This window comes from Penicillium hispanicum, assembly GCF_028827665.1.
Source record: "Penicillium hispanicum strain IBT 35686 chromosome Unknown utg000006l_segment0_segment0, whole genome shotgun sequence".
Taxonomy (NCBI): domain Eukaryota; kingdom Fungi; phylum Ascomycota; class Eurotiomycetes; order Eurotiales; family Aspergillaceae; genus Penicillium; species Penicillium hispanicum.
This window is the reverse complement of record NW_026623198.1, coordinates 579,054-599,529: the sequence shown is the minus strand read 5'-3', so window position 1 is coordinate 599,529 and position 20,476 is coordinate 579,054. Positions and strand designations below refer to the sequence as shown.

At 53.7% G+C, this 20,476-nt stretch overlaps 7 protein-coding genes across 7 annotated transcripts; 2 read left to right on the top strand and 5 right to left on the bottom strand.

Annotated features, from left to right (window-relative positions):
- Positions 1-75: 75 nt before the first annotated feature.
- N7459_006584 (uncharacterized protein) lies at positions 76-2,324 on the bottom strand (the record flags this gene model as incomplete). The annotated part of the gene is made up of 7 exons (XM_056945752.1): positions 76-949; positions 1,000-1,040; positions 1,093-1,319; positions 1,372-1,509; positions 1,573-1,828; positions 1,877-2,254; positions 2,310-2,324. The coding sequence occupies 7 exons, from the start codon at positions 2,322-2,324 to the stop codon at positions 76-78; spliced, it is 1,929 nt and encodes a 642-aa protein (XP_056797751.1).
- Positions 2,325-3,618: 1,294 nt separating this feature from the next.
- Positions 3,619-4,041, bottom strand: N7459_006583 (uncharacterized protein; the record flags this gene model as incomplete). Its single annotated transcript, XM_056945751.1, has 2 exons — positions 3,619-3,751; positions 3,809-4,041. 2 exons carry the CDS (start codon positions 4,039-4,041, stop codon positions 3,619-3,621), a joined length of 366 nt encoding a protein of 121 aa, XP_056797750.1.
- Positions 4,042-6,192: 2,151 nt separating this feature from the next.
- On the bottom strand, positions 6,193-7,023 carry N7459_006582 (uncharacterized protein; the record flags this gene model as incomplete). Its single annotated transcript, XM_056945750.1, has 1 exon — positions 6,193-7,023. One exon carries the CDS (start codon positions 7,021-7,023, stop codon positions 6,193-6,195), a length of 831 nt encoding a protein of 276 aa, XP_056797749.1.
- A 1,221-nt stretch (positions 7,024-8,244) lies between these two features.
- Positions 8,245-11,001, bottom strand: N7459_006581 (uncharacterized protein; the record flags this gene model as incomplete). The annotated part of the gene is made up of 1 exon (XM_056945749.1): positions 8,245-11,001. One exon carries the CDS (start codon positions 10,999-11,001, stop codon positions 8,245-8,247), a length of 2,757 nt encoding a protein of 918 aa, XP_056797748.1.
- A 773-nt stretch (positions 11,002-11,774) lies between these two features.
- Positions 11,775-15,734, bottom strand: N7459_006580 (translation initiation factor 3 subunit CLU1; the record flags this gene model as incomplete). The annotated part of the gene is made up of 3 exons (XM_056945748.1): positions 11,775-15,335; positions 15,402-15,446; positions 15,513-15,734. 3 exons carry the CDS (start codon positions 15,732-15,734, stop codon positions 11,775-11,777), a joined length of 3,828 nt encoding a protein of 1,275 aa, XP_056797747.1.
- A 1,383-nt stretch (positions 15,735-17,117) lies between these two features.
- Positions 17,118-19,036, top strand: N7459_006579 (ATP-binding protein; the record flags this gene model as incomplete). Its single annotated transcript, XM_056945747.1, has 5 exons — positions 17,118-17,398; positions 17,463-17,828; positions 17,891-18,132; positions 18,189-18,529; positions 18,596-19,036. 5 exons carry the CDS (start codon positions 17,118-17,120, stop codon positions 19,034-19,036), a joined length of 1,671 nt encoding a protein of 556 aa, XP_056797746.1.
- A 214-nt stretch (positions 19,037-19,250) lies between these two features.
- N7459_006578 (uncharacterized protein) lies at positions 19,251-20,355 on the top strand (the record flags this gene model as incomplete). Its single annotated transcript, XM_056945746.1, has 2 exons — positions 19,251-19,548; positions 19,619-20,355. 2 exons carry the CDS (start codon positions 19,251-19,253, stop codon positions 20,353-20,355), a joined length of 1,035 nt encoding a protein of 344 aa, XP_056797745.1.
- Positions 20,356-20,476: the final 121 nt, after the last annotated feature.

Sequence of the window (20,476 nt, the reverse complement as noted above, 5' to 3'; positions counted from 1 at the left end):
AAAATTATGTTTAGTCTCGGCCCTTACTAGTACTAGAAGACATGTAGCTCTTATTTCCTTGTCCGCCTCGTTCCTCTATCTGGGTTGTCCAATGAAGAATGAGAAATAACTATCCAAACCAGCTATATCTTCTACGCGGCCTATCCATGCCACATGCTGATCCGGGCGACACAGAACCAGACACCCTGGGCCTCCCTTGTCAATACCGTATCCTGCATAAGCTTGATCGTGATCGTCGGCAAACACCTTCCAGTAGTCCCATCCCATAGAATCATCAAATGGGTGGAACAGCTCCGGAAGATCCAGCAAATCGACTGCGCCTCTGGGACTCGACTGAATTAGAAGCAAGTCAATGACGGGGCAGCGCCATTCCTGAGAATGCATCTGCTGTAGGTGAGCTATATGAGAGCGTTTGCTGAATGTTTCCGCAAAGCGAGCCAGAGCGTGTACCTTCTCCGGCTGGCGTAGATCACCCGGGAAAACCAGGAGCCTCCACGCCCCGTCACTCGCAAGGCTCTGAACCAAGTGCGCAGAGACTCCATCGCACTGATAAACAACGGGGAAAGACGGTAATCGCATGCCTAATTTGATATTACTTGCAAGGGTGGAGTCACCAGTCTCCTTTTCAGCAACCAAAGTGCTAGCAGGATACGTCACGTCGATGCCAGCCATAAATCCAGCATACTGCTCTCGGACTTCGTAGATTCCGCTGGACAGATCCTCGTCGTTTTTCTCGTACGCTTGCACAAGACGCGAATCCAGATCCATGAGCTGCTTGGCAACCGGACGCCGTTCGGTATCATACGTTTCCAAAATCATGGGGTCAGCGCCGTTGGTAATCACAGCGCCTAATTTCCATATCAGATTGTATGTATCTTGGATGGATACATTCATGCCCTGCCCACCCTTTGGAGAGTGAGTATGGGCAGCATCGCCGGCGAGAAACACACTAAAAGACAATCAGTTAGCGGTCCGCGTCGAATAAGACCGCCTCCTTACCGCTCATGAGGTCTGTATTGCCTGACTAGGCGTCGACCTATCTTTAACTTCATCAGTAACATAAAACCCATGTCGCGGACCGCGCCGCCTTACTGGGTATGTAGACCACCAGTCACAGTATTCATATGCCAGGTCATACGGTTTCATGATCTTCTTGGCCATTTCCAGCATTGCTTGAGGAGAGCAGCTAGGGTGCTGCATAGCCGCTTCTTCCATCTCCCGAAGATGAATGTAAAATCGAACTAGTCTATTCTCTCGTGGCACTGTCATGATGCTTCCGTGAGGTTGAGAGTCTATCGAGCACGAGCGACGGATATCGGCTATAAGGTCTGGTCAGTCTGACAGCTTCTTGTGTAGGGAGTGATAACACACGAAAGTTCGTGATTGGGATTATGTCCAGCACACCCCAGGTTGAATCTTCTGATACTGTGTCGGCCGAGACATCTAGTTGATCCCTGGCCCAGCTGTGCGCGCCGTCACATGCAACCAGGTAGCGCGCATGTATGATTTCTTTCCTCCCAGTAATGTTAGTCTAGCATCGAGACTGCGCGGGCTTTGATGATAGGGACCGACCGTCTCCTTCGGAGCCTTTGACCACCACGGTGACCGGAAATCGCTGCGCGTCATCATCGGTGGCTGTTGAGAACTGCAAGGTTTCGGCCTCCTTATCCCACTCCACAGTGACAGCTGCTTTGCTATGCAGATAGTCATTGAGCACTTGCTCAATGACCCCTTGGTTTAGCAGAATTTGCCCAAACCTTGACCTTTGTTCAGGGCGTGTCTCATATCTCTTGACTCGCTCAATAGCTCCCGTTTTGCTGTTGGTTGCCTAACAAGTCAGTGGCGAATGAATGATCGGAATGCGTCAAGTATTTACCCAGTGGCATGTGTCGACGTCGTGGACGCCCTGCTTTAAGATAGGATCGACAATGCCAAAGCTTTCTAGTATCTCTAGAGTTCGGCTTTGCAACCCATCAGCATGACCTGTTGGGGTTCGACCCCCCTTTCGGTCAATGATCCGAGTGAACATGTCGTATTGAGTTGCCCAGCATGCCGCAGTGAGTCCTGCAGGTCCTGCCCCAACGATTAATAGGTCGACATTCTCTTCTTTCCTGTTGAGAGCGGCATCCTCTGCTGCGCTTTCTCGAGTGCCTGGCCTAGCGTGGACGTTATTGGCGATATTCTTATCCGCCTCCTTGGAGCTCTGGTCGGTGATACCACCCTTGACAAGTTCTGAGAGGTGATTTGCGGCGACCTGGAGACGCATGTTAAGGTCCGAAGCACTATACCGAGGAAACTTGTCTGCTCACCCTGACGGTCTCCATGACGAATTCCGGGTATCGAGTTGCTTTTGATGATCTGATTTTGATGGGACGTAGCCGACGGCTCCTTGTATACTCCGGCAAGCGTCGAGCCTTGGCCGTATTCAAGACTCCTGATAAGTATCTACCCTGTTTTCATTGAGTCTAAGAATCAGACAGGTTATGTCACCGGCTGCCGACTGGATACAACCATGTACCAGTACCATGTAGTCATTGTGAGGTAATGTACTGATGTCGGCAAGACCCACATTGGGGGGTCATCTAGAACCCTACCCGATTTGACAGCTCTTGTGTCGGCTTTTGTGGACCACGGATGCTCCAGCTGAGCAGTCTACCTGTGAGCAGACTTCAATCCTCGCCCCTTAAACAACAGCATCCATGCAAGCACACAATGGCCCGAGATCAGTCGTTCAAGTATTTGGAATTGATTATCGTGAGACGTCGGTAGGCGCGCCGAATCTCGAATTCATTGACGGCATGATCGACGCCAACGCGACGCTAAAGCCGTCAAGTTTGAGAGTTCCAGCCCACTGAAGTGGCTCCGATGAGAAGAAGGGCGAACGGAAGAGCCGCAGGGCATTTGTGCTAGCGCCTTGGGGCAGCGAGTGCACTGTTATTGAAAAGCTGGCGGCGTGGGGATCTCGATCGAGTGCGTGCGCGCCGAAGAAGAAAAGAAGAGAAGAAAGGTCGTCTACGACGAAGGCTGAAGAAAGGGGCAGGAATTGCAGGAACGGGACTAGGAGAGAGGAAGGAAGGAGAAGAGGAAGCTTTTTACGCACAGCACTGCCTGACTATCCAGGCACCGCACTCAAACCCCATAACCGAATCCACGCTGCCCTCGTAGAGTATAAAAACCCCATCAATAAATGCAACATCAGTCGTACTATTTACATTATGTCATGCTCCATCTATGGCACCTGAGAGCCACCCTCAAGGGAAGAGATTCTTGTTTGTTGCAATATGAATGCGTAGATAGTAAATGGAGCGTCCATCGTAGCAAGATCAACTAAGCCAATAACCACAGTGTTCCCTCGACGGGCTTTCATATATACATCCGGTCCTCCTTGAGCATAGCGGCTATCCAAAATGTACTGCCGACTGAGCTAGCCAACTATACAATATCCCAGAATTTATATCGCCAGGCTTACAAGGCAAGACCTAAGCGGCGGTAGCGGTGGTGGGAGTTTGAGTGACCGGAGGAGTAACTATAGAAGGAGTCGCCGTGTGACCCTCGCACACAAGGGATTTCGACACCGCAGTCGCAAAGTCCTCTATTCGAGATAAGTAGATGATCACGTTAGGGAGAGGGGATATACATACGAATATCGATGTGGGTGGCGGTGGTTGCAGGCGCACAGATCACATTAGCAATGGTGCCGTTCGCGTATTTGACGGCAGCGCTGCCATCGCAGGTATTCCACGCATTGCCACTATCGACGGGGTTAGTTTGCCAAATGAGGCTCTTCTAGAGGCCTTTGGATGCTTACTTTGCGTAGGGCACCAAGGCGCCGAGATGGTTCAATAGACACTTGTTTGTGTCGATCACAGCTTCACTGTAGGGAACTCCGGGTTCCAGACTAGCAGGAGGCGGGCATCGCAGTGCCAGGTACAGAGGTTCGTTCTTCTCGGGATTGTTGGCCTTGTAGAATTCACACTCGGTAGCCGCTACGACGGGCAGCAAGGCTGCCAGAACAGTAGGGATGATGCTGGAGACACGCATGGTTGTATAGTGAGAAAAGAAAATGGAAGGTGTTTGCGATGTAGTTGGAAACTAGACATGCCTGTGGGCCAGGGTCTCCTTTTATGTAGTAAGTAGCCGGGGGCGGACGGAATAAGGGAGCAGGGCTTCATGTCAAATTGAGCGAATACGAGGGGCCAAGGATAAAGGTTAATTCAAATCCCAATGGATAAACAGATTGCCAAGACGCGCTTGGGGGCGATGTGGAATTGTGGCCCCAATGCCTCAACTGATGTAGTTGAGGTAGATCAGCCAAGAGAGTGAGATGGTCGGCTAACTTCATTGCAGCCAGTAATTTGTTGACGGATCGTCGCCCTGGCCAAATATAGACCGCGTACACTCTCCTTCCTCTCTTGGATGGACGATTTCAACTTGTTTCCGCCCACTCTGTGTACTCCTCGTTTTCTTGTCAACGGGTACTATTTAAATCTGCGAACTGCCTTTTAGAGTTAGCGTTATTAGGTTGGCCCCCTGCTACGTCGCCAAACGTCTATAGAACTGCTTCGTTTGCTTCTTCATATACTTGTACCAATGTAAACGAAAGAAATAACAAGTCACTATAGGAAGCTTTGCTCTCACAGTTTGCTAACATTACTACTTCTTGTTAAAACATGGAGACTAACTTCATGAGGCTCACGGCTGTATTCTAGGGCGTTACTAATTGCAATCCAAGACAGTCTTCTTTAGCTAAACTTGCAGCTATTGGCTCTCCTCCCCTCTCCGTCTCTCCCCCCTTCCTACAAAGAACATGAAGAAGCAGGCAGAAACGCAGAAACTGAGTGCACTGGGAGAAGAGGAAGAAAGAGAGCCAAGAAACAAGGCTATTTGCACTCAGCGCTTGGGGCTGCCTAACCTACTCAGGCATCGTCGTCCCATCTCTGCCAGTGCTAGTTCTTTCTACACTATAATTTGCGCTCCACTTGCGATAGGGAAGGGGTGGTACATAGCTTTCAGAAACTGCAAAGAAACGTACAAATGCAGATGTACACGAGCTCAGAACATTTGGATCCGAAGTGTTTACCAGGGCGCTAAGGCGGGACCCCCAGACGTAGGTGGGGGTACACCGTAGAAGGTATGCATCGCGAAGCACTTAATCCACGGATCTAAATGACTAGAACTGATTTAAATCCATATAGATCTTGGCTATTGATGCTATTTACGGTAAGGCGGGTGGGTGATAATGGAGCCCAATGGACCAGTAAAATACGCAGAATACTGACCGCCATTCAACTGACCAATAGGAGAGCGGGTACGCGGCCTTGCAGCCTGGGTTCTTCACGATAACTTGTCGCCCCCGTTTCTCCTGCAACAACCGGGGGCCGTTGCGGATTCAGGGCCTCATAGCCGCAGATCTCACAACGTGTAACCTTACCAGTTTACAATATGAGGCGCTGCTGGATATACATCCCAGACTCAGACCTGGTCATCAACGGAGAACTGTTCAACTTCCGGCCAATTAAAAAAGTACCGCACAGAAGAAGCACCTGCGTTGCCCGGCGCCGTGTGTGACTGGGTTTGCGCCTCACCCCAGCAGTGGGGGCTATCATTTCCCACGGCGAAATCCCGAGTTTATGGATCCAGTTTACTCCTGATGGATCTAGAACTAACGTTAGGTGCCCCAGATACAGACACACGGATTGTCCCATGTGCTGGTATGGTACGATTTAGGCTACGGCCGATTGATCAAGAGGGAACTCTGGGCTTCTGGAGTCTCTATAAGCGTAAGAATCAGTTTTAGGATCTCACCCCCCCAGTCAAGCGGAGTTCTCTCCTGCTCTGAGACAAACTATGATCCATACCGATCTCGAAACTATCATCTACATAGTGATCTTTTGGCTAAAAGGTGAGGTCATGTACCTAGGCATGACTCTTAATACAGCCTTAAGCGCAATACCGACTTCTTGATTCCAAATCCAATTGGCCAAGTCCTCCCATAATTTGTCAGAAAGTCGTCATTAGTGACGAACCAACTTATAAATGCCCCACAGGTTCCCTATGTCCGTTGCGCATCAATCAGAATCTTGCAATGTTGGTCTCGATGATCGATCAACTCCTGAAATCCTTTCTCAACCGCCTCACCCAGTTTGACCCTGGCCGTAATCATTTTTTGGGGGTTGAGCTGGCCTGCGTGCATCAGTACATGCATTCGAGGGCTGCGCGACAGAACCAACCATAGTTGAGTGCCTCGATCACGCTCTTGAATGACCTCTCGTCGTACAGCGCAGCGCCCATATACTTTAACTCCTTGTACGTCAAGTCGTTGACCTTGAGAGCGGGCCGGTTCTCCCAAACAGCGATGTTCACAATGGTTCCATGGACCCTGCATGCCGGGATAACGCCATTGAGCGCAATCTCGACACCAGCGGTGTCAAAAATGACATCCGCGCCCCGATTTGCGGTCACTTTCATCACTTCTTCGGGGACGTCTATTTCACGGGGATCGAAAATATGGGTGGCGCCATAGTACTTGCCGAGTTCCTTGCGGTTTTCCATGAGTTCGACGAGAATGATCTGCTTGGCACCTTGCAGCTTGAGGACCTGGATCACGGCGATCCCGATGGGACCACCGCCGAGGACTAGAGCACTGTCGCCGACTTTGAATGGGGAGATATTGACTGCATGCCAGGCCACGGCGAGGGGTTCAACCAGAGCTGCCGTTTCGAGGGGTATGCGATCGGGGATTGGGTAGTAGTGCTCAGCGGGCGCGATGATATATTGAGACATTCCACCACCGTAACCTGGCGTGATGAGCATAGACCTAGGTATATTTTTGAGCGTCGATGGGGGAAGCCTACCACTAAGGCCTATGAACCCGATATTCTTGCAGCAGTGTCTATAGCCTTGCCGACAGGCTGGACACTGTCCGTCATAGATCGTGGGTCGAACGACCGCTCGTTGACCGGGCGAAAGACCCTTGACATCATCGCCGACTTCCTCAATTACGCCGCTAAATTCGTGGCCCATTGTAATGGGTGACTTTTCACCGGTGATAGGGTGTTCTTGCTTGGGAATCAGGACTGGCCCCGATGAATATTCGTGAAGATCTATCACGGTTTAATATTCAGTTCACAAAAGGGTTGAGGTACCGAAGAGTTCCTACCACTGCCACAGATTCCAACAAAGGCGGGTTTCATCCGTAGAAACCAATGTTAGCCTCAAGCTTGCCTCTGACAGTGCACGACGAAATGGGTCGAAATACTTTGACTTCCCCTCTTCCGCACCGGGGAACCGCGACGTGCTCGACGCGGATATCGCCAACCCCGTGGAATCGGATGGCGTCGGACATAGTGGTAGTTGACGGGAAGCTCTTATACGGTGTGGACTGAGGTGTTGGTGCTCTCCCACCAAGTCAGAAGCTTTTGGAAGCTAGGGGAGCTAGTGTTCTGGGGGGTTAGCGAGAATCACTGGCATTCGCCGACCGAACAGTTGATATTTATTTTGTTGGTGCAACATTGTAGATATAACAAGCGGGATCTGGGGAATGGATCATTCTTACATCACTCGCAGTCCCTGTGCTTGTTTTGCGGGGATTCAAATCATCCCCGAGTTCCAATATTACTGCGACCAATGAAAGCCCGGAAAGCTTCCAATGTTCCCTGAATGGAGCACACGCGGGCGCAGACCACCAGTCTCTGCCAGGTGCACTAAGTCAAATCCCAACGCCGCGCTGTCATGACTGGCCGTGGTGATTGCTCGAATCAGGTTCTCCACTGAAGGCCGTCGGTCTACTCAAGTCGGCCAGGACTGCTGCAGGTTCTAGAAGAAAGGTCGGTCTCGACAAGGCTGCAAGTAAACAAATGAAACGCGACAGAAGCTAGAAAATCACAAAGAAGGGCAAAGTGGAAGAAAGTACCAAATGAACCAAGGGTATCAAATTTATCACAGGGCCAGAACACCCAATCCTCCCCGAATCGAGTGGAACCGCCCAATAACCTCAGTGTCCACTGTTCTCTGGCATCCGAACCAAGACCTCATGTATGCCGGTCGAGTCCGGTCGAACAAACATCCAAAGAACTCCTCAATGTATCGATTACCCTGCCAAAGCGCTCGTTCATAAAGCGAACTGCGATTGACCAGCCCAATACATGGAATAACGCCAGACCTTAACAACCAACCAACAAACGCCCAACCGCGGAGTAAACAATTTACCCATCTGCCCAGACCAGAAGGGCCACACGAGGCTGCTCAGATGAAGCTGAGCTCATCGTCACTCTCGTCCTCCGAGCAAGGGATGACCGACCTCTGACGAGGCGTCACACGCGGCGCAGCAGTGGGGACTGTTGAAACTGAAGGTCGCCCGGGCCTGCGTCGTTCGACTGAACGATGGCTTTGCCTCTTCACAGGCTGCGACGGTGGTTTCACAGGCCCTGCGTTGGGCCGAGACTCTTTGTTGTTGATAATAACGACCTCAATCTTGGTCGTGGGCTTTGCGGCCGTGGGAGCGGACGAGCTCGTCGCTCTCTGATTCGGCATGGCACGCAGCGCCCGACGGTTATCGGGGACGGGCTCTAATGATGGTGACCTAGGGGCAGTGCTAGTAGATAGAGACCTGGTTGCGCGACCTTCCGACCTTCCGACCACCACTATAGGGGTGGCCCGCCGTCGTTTGGCCGGTCGTAACGGCGACGAGTCGACTTCCTCGAAAACTCGTTTCATGCCAACCGATGACGGTGACGAGGTCAGGCTTGAGGCGGATTCCTCGAAACAATCAGACGCCGGCGAGCTGCTATCCGTAGAGCATGGGATGCGAGGCGAGCGACTCGCCACCGATAGCGACGGTCGTCCTTTCCCACAAAGAGTCGGCATCTGGCTCTGCTTAATCGCTGGCGAACGAGCAACCCATTCGCCAATGCTTTCTTCCCAGCGGTACAGTCCTTTCCTTGGCCCCTGGTCCTCGAAATCACTGACAGCCTCCGAGCTCGATTCTTCCTGTAGAGCAATCATTGTCTCCTGGATTTCTACCGCCCAGAGATGGTCATCTGGCTCACCAGTTCCCTCGGCGAAATCCATAGCAACCTCCACGGCGACTCGACCCAGAAGAACAGATAAACTGGGGGCCTTAGTCAAGTAAGGGAAAAGCGATACCATCCGATGTATCTCTCGACTCGCGTAGAGGCGCTCGCTGTCTGTCGCACCCCCAAGGCAACGGAAAGCCTGTCGGACAAATGACGCCAGCTCCTTCACCAGGTCTGGCCGAGTGACCAACCTCTCTGAATATGCTTCGATATTGGATGTGGATGGCATCGTATAATGAGTCGCTCCTGTTAAAACTGCATCGTTACATTGTAACAGGCAATCCGCCAAGACGACGCAGCCGCGTCTTAACAATTGGTGTGATGTGAGGGTTGAGATATGAGACAGCGGCTTGAGCTCCATGGCTCGCTCGATCGTAAAAGAAAGATGGTTGATTATATGACCAGCCTTTGTACCATCTGCATCATGGGCTCCATCGAGCTTACGAGAGCGCGATATATGCATACCACAGAGTGCTGCTAAAAGACTCGTAACATGGTTGCTCAGTGCATCCTCCACCAGTACAGGACATGGACTGACAAAGTCGGGTACGTCCACGGGTGCTGCAGAAGAAGTCCTTGTCGCCCGTGCACGACCAGGGTTTCGCTTAGTCGGACGCCTTGGTGCCGGTATTCTAATGTTGGTCGGCGGACGAGCATCGCTTGCAGAGATCAGGACCGCTTCAATCAACCGCGAGGCGGAGGCACAGTCGTCATCTTCTCTTGAAAAGGATATTGTTGCACGGGTCATCCAGCTAGTCCATAGTTTGGTTGCCACCCATTCCGGAGGTAGCACTCCGCGCGTAAGAAGTTTTGCAAGCTCGTCAAAGATGTAAGCACGATGGGCTGGGCCATAATAAGCATATTTGCGCAGTAGTCGAACGGGATCACCTGGCAAGCTGGAGTCGGCGGCAGGCTTCAAAGCAAGAGGATAAGGGTAGGTTGAGCGGGTCGAAAGAAATGTCGAGAGAAGGGATTTGCATGCGTCGGGTTCATGGTAGCGGCACTTCTCGATCAGCGCGCAGGCGATCGGGTCTGTCACCCACTTGTTCACTATCATGCTCGAGACCAGGTAGATGCCCTGGGCACGCACAGCCTCACGAAGTGGTTTCCACCCTCTACCATGAGGCGCATAGAATGACTCCAGCTCGGTAAAGTACATATCACACATATTGTCATCTCCATCCTCGTCTTCCTCATCTTGAGCCTCCTGCTCACTCGCAATGAATTCCGGCAGGCGCCTGACCACCATAGAAAGTAGGGAACGTGCACCGCGCTCAGCCTCTGCTGGCGCACCACCAGACTCGCGTTTGGGAATCCGGGTGTTGCATAAGAAATTCTGCAGAACGCGATCCAGATTATGTGCAATGTCTGCAAACCCGGAGTCCCCAGATTGATCAAGAAGTTCTTGCCAAGGACTCTTATGGAGCGGATATCGATCACGAAATGCTTGCAGTTGTCCCTCGGGATGCGAAAGCTTGCGCTGCTCAGCCGATGGCTGGGAGCGAACACTTGAGGGCCCCTCCCATCTCTTCCCTGTGATCAGGGGTGTTGCGAGTTCAATCGCGCCAGGGAGAGTGCGAGGGACTTCTGGGCTGTGTAATGATAGCCTTGTTCGCCGCCTCCCAGTTTTTCCATCCCCTCGACCAGAGTATTTGTGCCTGATGCGACGCTGCTCGGGTTTCTTGCCTGGAATCCAGACTGGGTCATCTTCATCCGCGTCTGAACCAGAGAGGTTGTCTCGAGCACTGACGGCTCCTGTCACACCAAGCACTTGCGTATCCTCCGAGTCTTCCTGATTATCTTGAATCCTCGATTCGGCCGCAATTATAGCTAGTGTTTCTTGGTGCTTCTCGAGGCGGCGATAGACCGAGGTTAAAGGGCGCAGCATGCGGTTTGCCCACTTGGCAGTGGCTTGAATGTCTTCCATCGGGGATAGTCGGCAATACTGCTATCTGGTAAATCATATAGCTGGGGAGAAATCAGCCATCTGCGTTGTCAAGGCGCGCTGACGGGCAACGAGTCTTACTGCGATAACAGGGATCCAGAATCGACTCTGCGATGGCGCATGGTGTTCACCGGATCCGGTCTCCAACCATTGCCGGTTCGTCTGGTTCAATATAACGCCATTCAAAGGGGTAAAGATAAGATATTGCTGCAACGCAAAATAAGAGGCGCGCGTCAATCCGGAATGTTCAGCGGAGGGGACGGAGATCGGAGAAGGCGGGAGAACAAAACAAAGTAAACAACAGGTGGGTCGGCCCGATGCGGTTAAGCGGCTCTCGTGTGCAGCGTCATAGATGGGAACTCAAGACGCCTCCACATAGGCATGAATAATACAGGGTTTAGATCGAGCCCTGGAGGCAGTCTAGGACAAATGGATCATATGCAGTACTCGTGAGACACACAAAACCATCGCGTCATCAATGCATATCGAGTTATAGGGCTATACTGTACAACCAAATCCATGAACTTCCCATGCAATGTCCAGGACAAGACCCAGAGATGGAGAGAGAAACGACCAAAGAGAGGAGAGAGATCTAAAATACAACATTTTCCGCTCATCAAGGTTGACCCCGCCCCTATCCGAAAAGAAAAGACAAACATGGAGTATTGTTAAGACACAAGATGACCAAGAAATAAAAACCCCGAACGAAAACGGTCCAAGAGTGGTCCAAAATCCAGTTAGGTGGCAGATGCCATCTATGCCTTGGATTGCTTCGAGCCTCGGAGCTTGGGGTTAGTAGCAGTGCGTTTCTGTTGCTTGGAACGCGAGGAGCCAGCATCACCGCCCTCGATGAACTTCAGCAGTTCATCGATGCTGCGAGAGTCCAAGGATGAGCCAGAGGCATCGGCGGTGCCGGCAGTCTGAGGAGCAGTCTGGCCAACCTGGGGCTGGACACGAGTACCCATGGTAGAGACACGGGGGTTGATATTGATGCGGCGCAGGCGACGGGCTTGAATGTCCTTGGCGTGCTTCGCGATGGAAACAGCGTTCTGGGTGAGCTGCTCCAGCCAGGTCTCAGCCTCCTTGGTGTTACGGTCCTCAGGACCGAGTTGAGCGAGGAAGATGTTGTAGGCATCGCGCATCTTGCCAACGGCAGCCTTGGAGTCTTGGTCGAGAGCCAGAGCCTGGGCCAGCTGGAAGAGAATGGTAGCTGTGTTGATAGACTGCTTGCCAAACAGGTTCTCGCAGACAGACAGAGAGGCCTCGAACCACTTGCGAGAGTCGGCGTACTGCTTGAGGTGCTGCAACATCACCGCGGCGTTGTTCATGGTGGTGATCGAGTCGGGGTGATTGGGACCGTAGATGATCTTCCAGAGATCCATGGCGTGCTTGATATAGACCAGAGCTGCCTTGGTGTTGCCAGAGGCGTGCTCGAACAAGCTCAGGTTGAGATAGGCCAGAATGGTATCAGCCGAGTCAACGCCCAAGGTGCGCTCGGTAACAATAACAGCCTTGCGAGCCAGCTCCACAGCGGCTTCTTTCTCATCGGTCTGATAGTACAGCATCGACAGCTGGTGGTACAGCTTGGCAACTTCAGGATGGAGAATACCGTAGATTTGCTCGTGCAAGGACAGGGATTCCAAAATGAGCTCCTGGCCTAGCTGCTTCTGGTTCTGCATGAGCGAAATACGGCCAGCCTCCAGAGCCTCCTCGGCCAAAGCGCTCCGTGGAGAGGCGTCCTTGACCAATGGCACGATGTTCAGGATATCATCGACGGTGATGGAAAGAGCGGGCTTGGTCTCCACGGCGGCACGGCTCGGGGAGTTAGAGTCACCGCCCTTCTTTTTCTTCTTCTTGCCGTCATCGTGGCCATTGCCATTCGCCCCGTTGGTAGTCGGCACAGGGGCCTTAACCTGAGCCTTGGTGAAAGCGAATTCACGAGCACCAAGCTGGAGACCTAACTTGAGTGAGATATCACGCAGGAGCTGGAGGTGACGCAAAGAGTTAACCCATCCCTTCTCCAGCGAGTAACGGTAGCGTACGGTGACCTGCTTCTCGATCTCACCCCGGAGAGACTCGGGGGTGACCTTCTCAAAGGAGAAATCACCCTCAGGGAAGATATCACGCAGGGACTCGTCGATCTCTGGACGAGGAGCGGCGTTCACATCGGTACCCAGGAGGCAGTTTAGCAGGTGAGCGATGCAAGCCGCAACGAATGGAGCAGGGACGTTGCGCAGGTACTTGTTAGCAACATGCTTGAAAGCACGGGCGATCATCTCTTGAACAAGCAGGGTTGAGAGAGCCTGCAGGCGGGGACCCTTCTCACAGGAGAGCTGAGCCAACTTGCCCAGGTAGCGCATGTTGATACCACGCTTGTGCAAGAGCTGAGTCAAGGATTGGCCGTCCATGGGGAAACCAACATCACCATCATGAAGATCCTGGACAAGGTCGGGCAGGACCTTAGACCGCAGGTGATCGCAAGCGTCCCGCACTTCCTTCTCGTCCTTGGCCCACTGCTCCTTCTCCTCCTTGGTCTGGGGGATCTGGCCACTGAAGACATCAGGGTTGAGGGACAGGTGGAATCCAGAGATATCAACCCGCTCCTGATCCTCGCTCTTCTCCTCCGATTCGCCTCCCTTGGACGCTTCTTCGGTCTTGGCAGCACGTCGCTTTTCTACCTCGGCCTTGACGTACTGGCTCATCTTGTGTCTCCAGTACGCCTCGATGAGCTCCAGTCTCAGAACCGACATGTGATGGGGGTAGGCATCGCTGCCATCCTCTTCCTGCCACGAAGCATCGATGGGAGCCACGCGGTACAGGTCCAGAACATATTTCCGGCCATCCGTACCCAGGAGACCCTTGGTCTCAACGCTACCCTCAAGGTCATGGCGCTTGCCATCCTTGTCCCAAGCCGGGTGCTGCTTGATGCGGAGCGCCTTCGACAGCTTCTCAAAGACAGGCACGAAGTCTTCGTGGGTTGCCACAACTTCCTTGCCCTCCACACCGCCGTAGTCGATCTGGTGCTCACCGGGCTCGCGCTGCTTGAAGATACCGGGGACGATACTCTGGCCAACAATACGCTTTCCCAGGTAATCGACGACAACGGTGCCGGGGGTAAACAAGCCCGGGATATCCAGCTGGTTCACAGCCTTGATACCCAGGACATCCTTGCCCACAGCGACACGAGCGGCCTCGTCACCACCCTCGGAAGTGAAAGTGCCAACGCCATCGGCGCCGAAAGAGTAGAAGATATTGTTATAAACGAAGATCTGAGCATCTTGTGCCTCAGTCGGGTTCAGAGGAGCAACCTCCCCGCGGGCAACCAACACTGCACCACGAGCAGCGGCCTCATTATAATCAGCGAAAAGCTTGGATGTCAAGCGTTCCCGGAAGACACGGTCCTGGACGGTGTCACGAGGGAGCTCGCGGGTGGTCTGGAACTCCTCGTTCCAATCGCGCAGAGTCTCGGCATTGTCCACGCCAGCGATCAAGTAGCTCTCTTGTGAACGGGTGATGTCAGGCTGGTGAGTGTTCAGGCTAGACGCAGTCGGGGCAACAATCCACGGGCTATTCGGAATGGCGTTCTGGAAGGGGAAGGTGGTCAGAAGATCCTTCTGGTTGTTATATTCCTGCAGAGCCTCGAAAGCAGTGTTGAACGAAGGCGAAAGCTGGGAGATCAAGGTAAGGAGCGAGTGAGCGCTGCCCTTTTTGGGAATTAGCTTCGGGAAGGGATCGAATTTGGTGTTCGAACACTTGTTCACAAAGAAGCCGGAGACGTGGGAGGTGATCTGGAACTGTTCGCCCTCGTTCGTGGTGACCTGCAGGTAGAGCAGGTGGCCCTTCTGGCGGAGGTAGTACGGAGCCGGGTTCCACGGAGATAGCGAGATCGACTTGACTGTCTTCGGGAGGGGAGCCTGGCCCTGAGGCAGGATATTCTGCAGCGAAGAGACACCGGTCAAGTTGTACTTGGCGAGCGAGTGGTCCTTCTCCGAGTCGCCAGCCTTGGCGGCCTCCGCGGCAATAGCGTCATGCAGGGAGAGACCAGCAGAGATGCCATGGAGGTTGTCCACACGGTCCCCCGCAGCGCCAACCAGCTCCCGCATCCGCACGACGTGCATGCGGGCCTCTTTCTCGGTGTATGGATCCTCCACCAGGACGATCTCGGAGTCAGCCTTCAGGTCCTGAACTTCAGACAGCTCGACGAAGTCGTTGATGCGGTTTCCGTTGAACTCGAGGTGGAAGCAGGTGTACTGGAAAGTCCCGGGAAGCTCGACGATCGATTGGCGGACATCTTGCACTTGCTCTTGGCTCGACACCTATCCAGTCACGAAACCAGGTCAGATCAAACTTCCATTGCAGACACGCCACAAGAGGATACCCACCATGACCTGGATCTTGTAAGGCTCATGCGGGAGCTTAACAGAGATCTGGAAGAGACCTTGACACGAGTCAGAACACCACCGTCCGGTCCAGCTTCAGATAACCTCACGTACCACCAGCATTCTCGTCCTCCACAGCACCTTCGGGGTGGTTGCCATTGGTCTGGTCTTGCGAAGCCTGAGGAACCTCTGTTCGATGATTAGAATGCGGATCTTGAATGGCGGGATTGTTACGGGGTCGTGCTGCCATCCGATTGTATTGTGACACGGATTCTCCACGACGTTGAGGGCGGACGGACCTTTCGAGTGTTCCAGCTCACCATTGGTGTGCGCCATTATGTCTGGTCGGTAGTAGGATAGCTCCGGCAAAGTCAATTTGCGACGAAAAGCTTCCTCGCTGCGGCCACGCGGAGGAGTGGAAAAAAGTCGAGGACCTGCGGGGAGTCGGCAGGGAGAAGAAACAAAGGAAGGTCGCTATGGTACAAGAAGGCCAAGGGCAATTGAAGCAGACCAAAAAAACCCCGTACCCCAGAGAGATGAAAATGCAAACAAGGAAAGGGTCCGATATGGGAGGAACAGCGGTGGAACGGAGCGGGAGAAAATTTCGCGGATGCGGCATACGCTCGGAAGAGCTCGGGCGGTGGGTTCGGGGAAGGCGCCGCGGAGAGTTGTTCTTCTCCACAGCTCAACGTGAAGACTCGAAGCCATCGTTGTGAGATGTGAGTGTGTCTCTGCCGGCAATCCAATGCTGCAATGGAACAGGAAGCTCTCTGGTCTTGGTCTTCCGTGTCTGAGGCTGCACCATGTCAGCTCGCATGAATACCTAGGTATGTTCATGACTCTTCATGACTGAACTCGGGTTGACCGGTCTGGCAGTTGATCGAATCATGTTAAACCCCCTGGGATATTTCAACTGTCGTTTATAGTCTACCGTCTACCAGTCACTTTCGGTTGAAGTAAAGTATCAGCCTTACTGGGTCATCGCAGGAACGTCGGGTGTCATCTCGAACCAGATGAGAAACCCACACGCCTATCCCCACAACCAGACAATAACGTGTGGCCTATGGTGTGAGCTGCTTGTGCTTCGTAAACAATACCTCTTGCGTAGACCAGAAGTGTTCTAATCTGAAAACCCGACTCTCGATCCTACGAGCACCGCCTTTGCCTAAATAGTACAAGATACGTGACGTAAGACGAAGCAAGCATAGAGCGTGCATGTACCGTCTTTCTGTCTGTCAGAGTCACTTCCAGTGCATATTTTGGTTTCAATCAAGTCCACTGCTGACTTCGATCCATTCAAAGAGCTCCAAAGCTGAAATGTCCAACTGGCAACTGCAACTGCCAAGCCCCTATGAGATGCCGGGACCAACTCCACCGCGACTAAGCCACAACGCCCTCTTTTCGCCCGTTCCTGGCTGACGTACCATCTGGATACCTTCAATCTTTCTTTGTCTCTCATTTCAATTCTTCTGTGTCTCTGTTTCTGACATTTTGGGTCTTTCGCCCGTCCACTCTCTCTTTCTGACGCGTCATCCCTGGTGGTGTGGCGTGGAGCCCGTCTGTAACATACTAAGCCTTGTGGCCGTTGCGCTGTGCATCAGATCGACCCCAATCTGCCGTTCCAAGTGAACTGCATCTCGAGCGGAAATCACGCTCTCGGCAAATAAAAAAGGGCACTCACGCCAGGTACAGCCTGTCAACCCAGCAAGAAAATCCACGATGCTATGGCGGAGGGTCGCGCAGCCCCTGTCACTTTACACTCGACAGGGCTGGTCCACACCGGCCAGGTCTAATGGACGAGTCCTTCTATACTCATTGATGCGGTTCAATTCCTCGAACCCGCAAAATACGGGTCAGTATTCGCCTGATCCAACCGATCAAAATGATGGAGAGGACGGCGGCAAGGGCCGCAAGAACGACTCTGATCCCACTCTCAAATCCACCATCCTGAAAATGTTGGAGACGGCCGCTACCACGGCCGCCTCAATTGCCATTCTAGGGTAGGAATACTCCCCAGTATGCCACCATTCACGATGTCTGCCTCGGCTAACCTTTGCTCAACAGAATCGCGGGTTACTCGTACCACCAGTACTACAAGTACCTGATCCTAGACAAGATGGATAATGCCTTTAATCCAGGCGATCCCGCCCTCGAGGTTGCAGGTGTTGTATCTGGGAAGCACCAGTACCGCCACGAGGAGCATTGGATCGCCCGGGATGAGCAAGCCCGGATCGATGACATCGTGGCTGGACGACGCAGTGGCCATTACTATCTGATGGTGGGCGAGAAGGGCACCGGAAAGACGTCGATGCTCCTTGAGGCCATGCGCAAGATCAACGGCCTTGGATGTGCGATGTTTGAAGCACATGCCGACCTGGAGATTTTCCGGATCCGACTGGGAAAGGCGCTGGACTACGAATTCCATGAAGAGTGGGCATCCCGAAGATCCCTCGCTGTTGTCTCGAAGGATTGACTCTAACATTGGTATTCAGCTATATCGGCAGCCTTTTCAGTATCCGCGGCCCGCGGGACACCACCGCTCTGTTAGATATCGAGCGCGCGTTCAACAAGCTGGAAAAGGTCGCTTTAGCCAGGAGGCGCCAAGGGACACCGCCGTTGGTTCTCATCGTCAACAGCACCCATCTAGTTCGCGATGACCACGACGGTCAGGATTTGCTCGAGATGATCCAGCAGCGTGCCGAGCAATGGGCTGCCAGCGGCCTTGTCACAACCAGTAGGTTCCCTGTCCGTCGATGTATCTGAATGTCACTAATCCTACCCATTCCAAAGTCCTCAACAGCGATGACTACTGGGTATATGAGCGCTTGAAGCGCTACGCAACCCGGATGGAAGTCATCCCGGTCACCGATCTGCCCAAGGACAAGGCGATGTCTGCCTTGAGCAAATACCGCAGGCAATTCTTCGATGAAAATCTACAGTCTTCCATCCTGGAGCATGTCTACAACAAAGTTGGCGGTCGACTGTCGTTCTTGAACCGAGTCGCCAAATCACCCGATATTATGAGAGCGTGTGAGGACATCTGCCGGGCCGAGAGAACATGGCTCCTCAACAAATGCTGGATCCTAGGAAAAGAGATGGACGACGACGTGATGGATGAGCAGAAGTTCTCGGTACGTGGCCCACTCCTCTCGTCGCTCTACATTCGATATCTAATACGCTCACACACACACACATAGTCTGCTGCCATGGTCCTTGCCAAAGCCTTGGTAGAGCGTGAAAAGGAGATGGAGAAGACCTACGATTCCGAACGCGGCCACATCCTCCCCGAGATCCCCCTTCATGAAGCCCGCCAAATCATGACCCGCGCCGATTTCATCCAGTCCTACGATCACGAGAATATCTTCACCATCGACTCCCGCGCCATGGTGCGCGCCGATTCTGTACCCATGCAGCAAGCCTTCCGGCAGATCTGTGGGACGGAAGGCTTTGACAAGCACCTGGATGGTACTCTGGAGCGTATCGGCGACATTGAGAGTCTCGGACGCACGCGGGAGTTGACTATCAAGGATCTCTGGGATCAAGGCAAGTACCGCATTGTCGTGCGAGATACCAGAGGCAACGAGAGCGGGACGGTAGAATTCGCGGTGGCTGAGCGTGAAGGCGAAGAAGAGGATTAGAGTACTATACTCTCGATGAGGCAATGTAATCTACTCCTCCGTATAACCTGGACCTTGAAATGGGTGACGCGACCTTGGAAATCCCCCAGTAGTGACATCATCGCGTCCTCACCGCCGCCCACCAACATTCCACTTTTCCTCCTGCTTTGCTGAACTGCTGGGCTCTTCTCGTGTCAATTGTCGCAGCTCTTCTCTTCGCCAAAGAAGCTCGATCATGTCGCCGAAAGAGAAAACCTCGTCGGGGGCCGACAACGCGCGCACCCGCGACTCTAAGAAGGCCCTGGCGACGTTCGCACAGACTCGCCTGGCGCGTATTCCCTCGCCCGCTCGCTTCTTGCTGGTTGTTGCGGGCAGTCTGGTCGTGAGCTCAGTCCTATTCACCCTCACAGCGAGCCTGACCCAGGGCGAGCTCGGCCTAGTCAGTAAGCACCTGGAGGAATGGTGGGAAGTGGGTGGCTTAGTAGCCTGGCGAGCCGTGGAGGTTGGTCTCGCATGGATCCTGGGATTTGACAGTGAGTGTATTCGTCGCATGCAAAGCACCACAAAAGAGCCAAAAGGCTGACCGCGCCGTCTCACACGCAGGCTGGGATGTCGCCTCGTTCTTGTTCCTGACACACCTCCCGACCTACTCTCTGCTCTCGTTCTTCTACGGCGTGCGGCCGACGTCCGCGCTGGCCTCGTACGCCATCACCGTCCTCTCCACGGTGATACCCTTCGCCTCGTTGCGCCGGGCCGCCTCCGTCCACGATCTCTCGCACGCGTCTTCCGCCGCAGTCGCCAACCGCGGCATCCTACAGGACCGCCTCACCACCATCTACACCACTCTCGCGGCGACCTCCATCTTCAGCGTCGTGCTCTACGCCAGCTACGCCTCCTGGCTGCCCGCCCAGCTGGTCGTGCACTTCGAGAGTCTCCCGGATATCAGCGCCGCGCACGCTGGCCCGGCCGGCCTCCCCACGCTCTTCCTAACCCTGCTTCCCGCCGGCTGCGCAGTGCGCGACTTCCTGTTCGTCAGCTCGACCGGCCACCCTGCCCAGCCGCCAGAGGAAACCGCCCAGTCTACCAGTCGCGACGGCGAGTACTTGATTGCGGCGCTGTATCGCAAGACCTGGTGCCAGTTGTCGACCAAAACCCGGATCCTGGTCTCGCGCACGCTCGTCCTCGCCGCGGCCGTCTTGCTCAATACCGTCGTGCAGGTTGCGGGCACCATCCAGCGTGTCTCTGTCCAGGGCGCATTCACCTGGGGCGCGGTGTGGGCTGTCGCGACGCTGGCGGTGGGCGGCACTTTTGGCTGGATCGAAGCCGTGGACGGCGTATAGTATGCGAGAGTGACATGCGCGCATGGTGCTAGGGGGCGTAGGTGTTTGAAGTCCGGATTATTTCAGACGGCGCTCGGCGCTCGGTGCGATATCGTTCGTGCTGGGAGGTACCTCGGTTCTT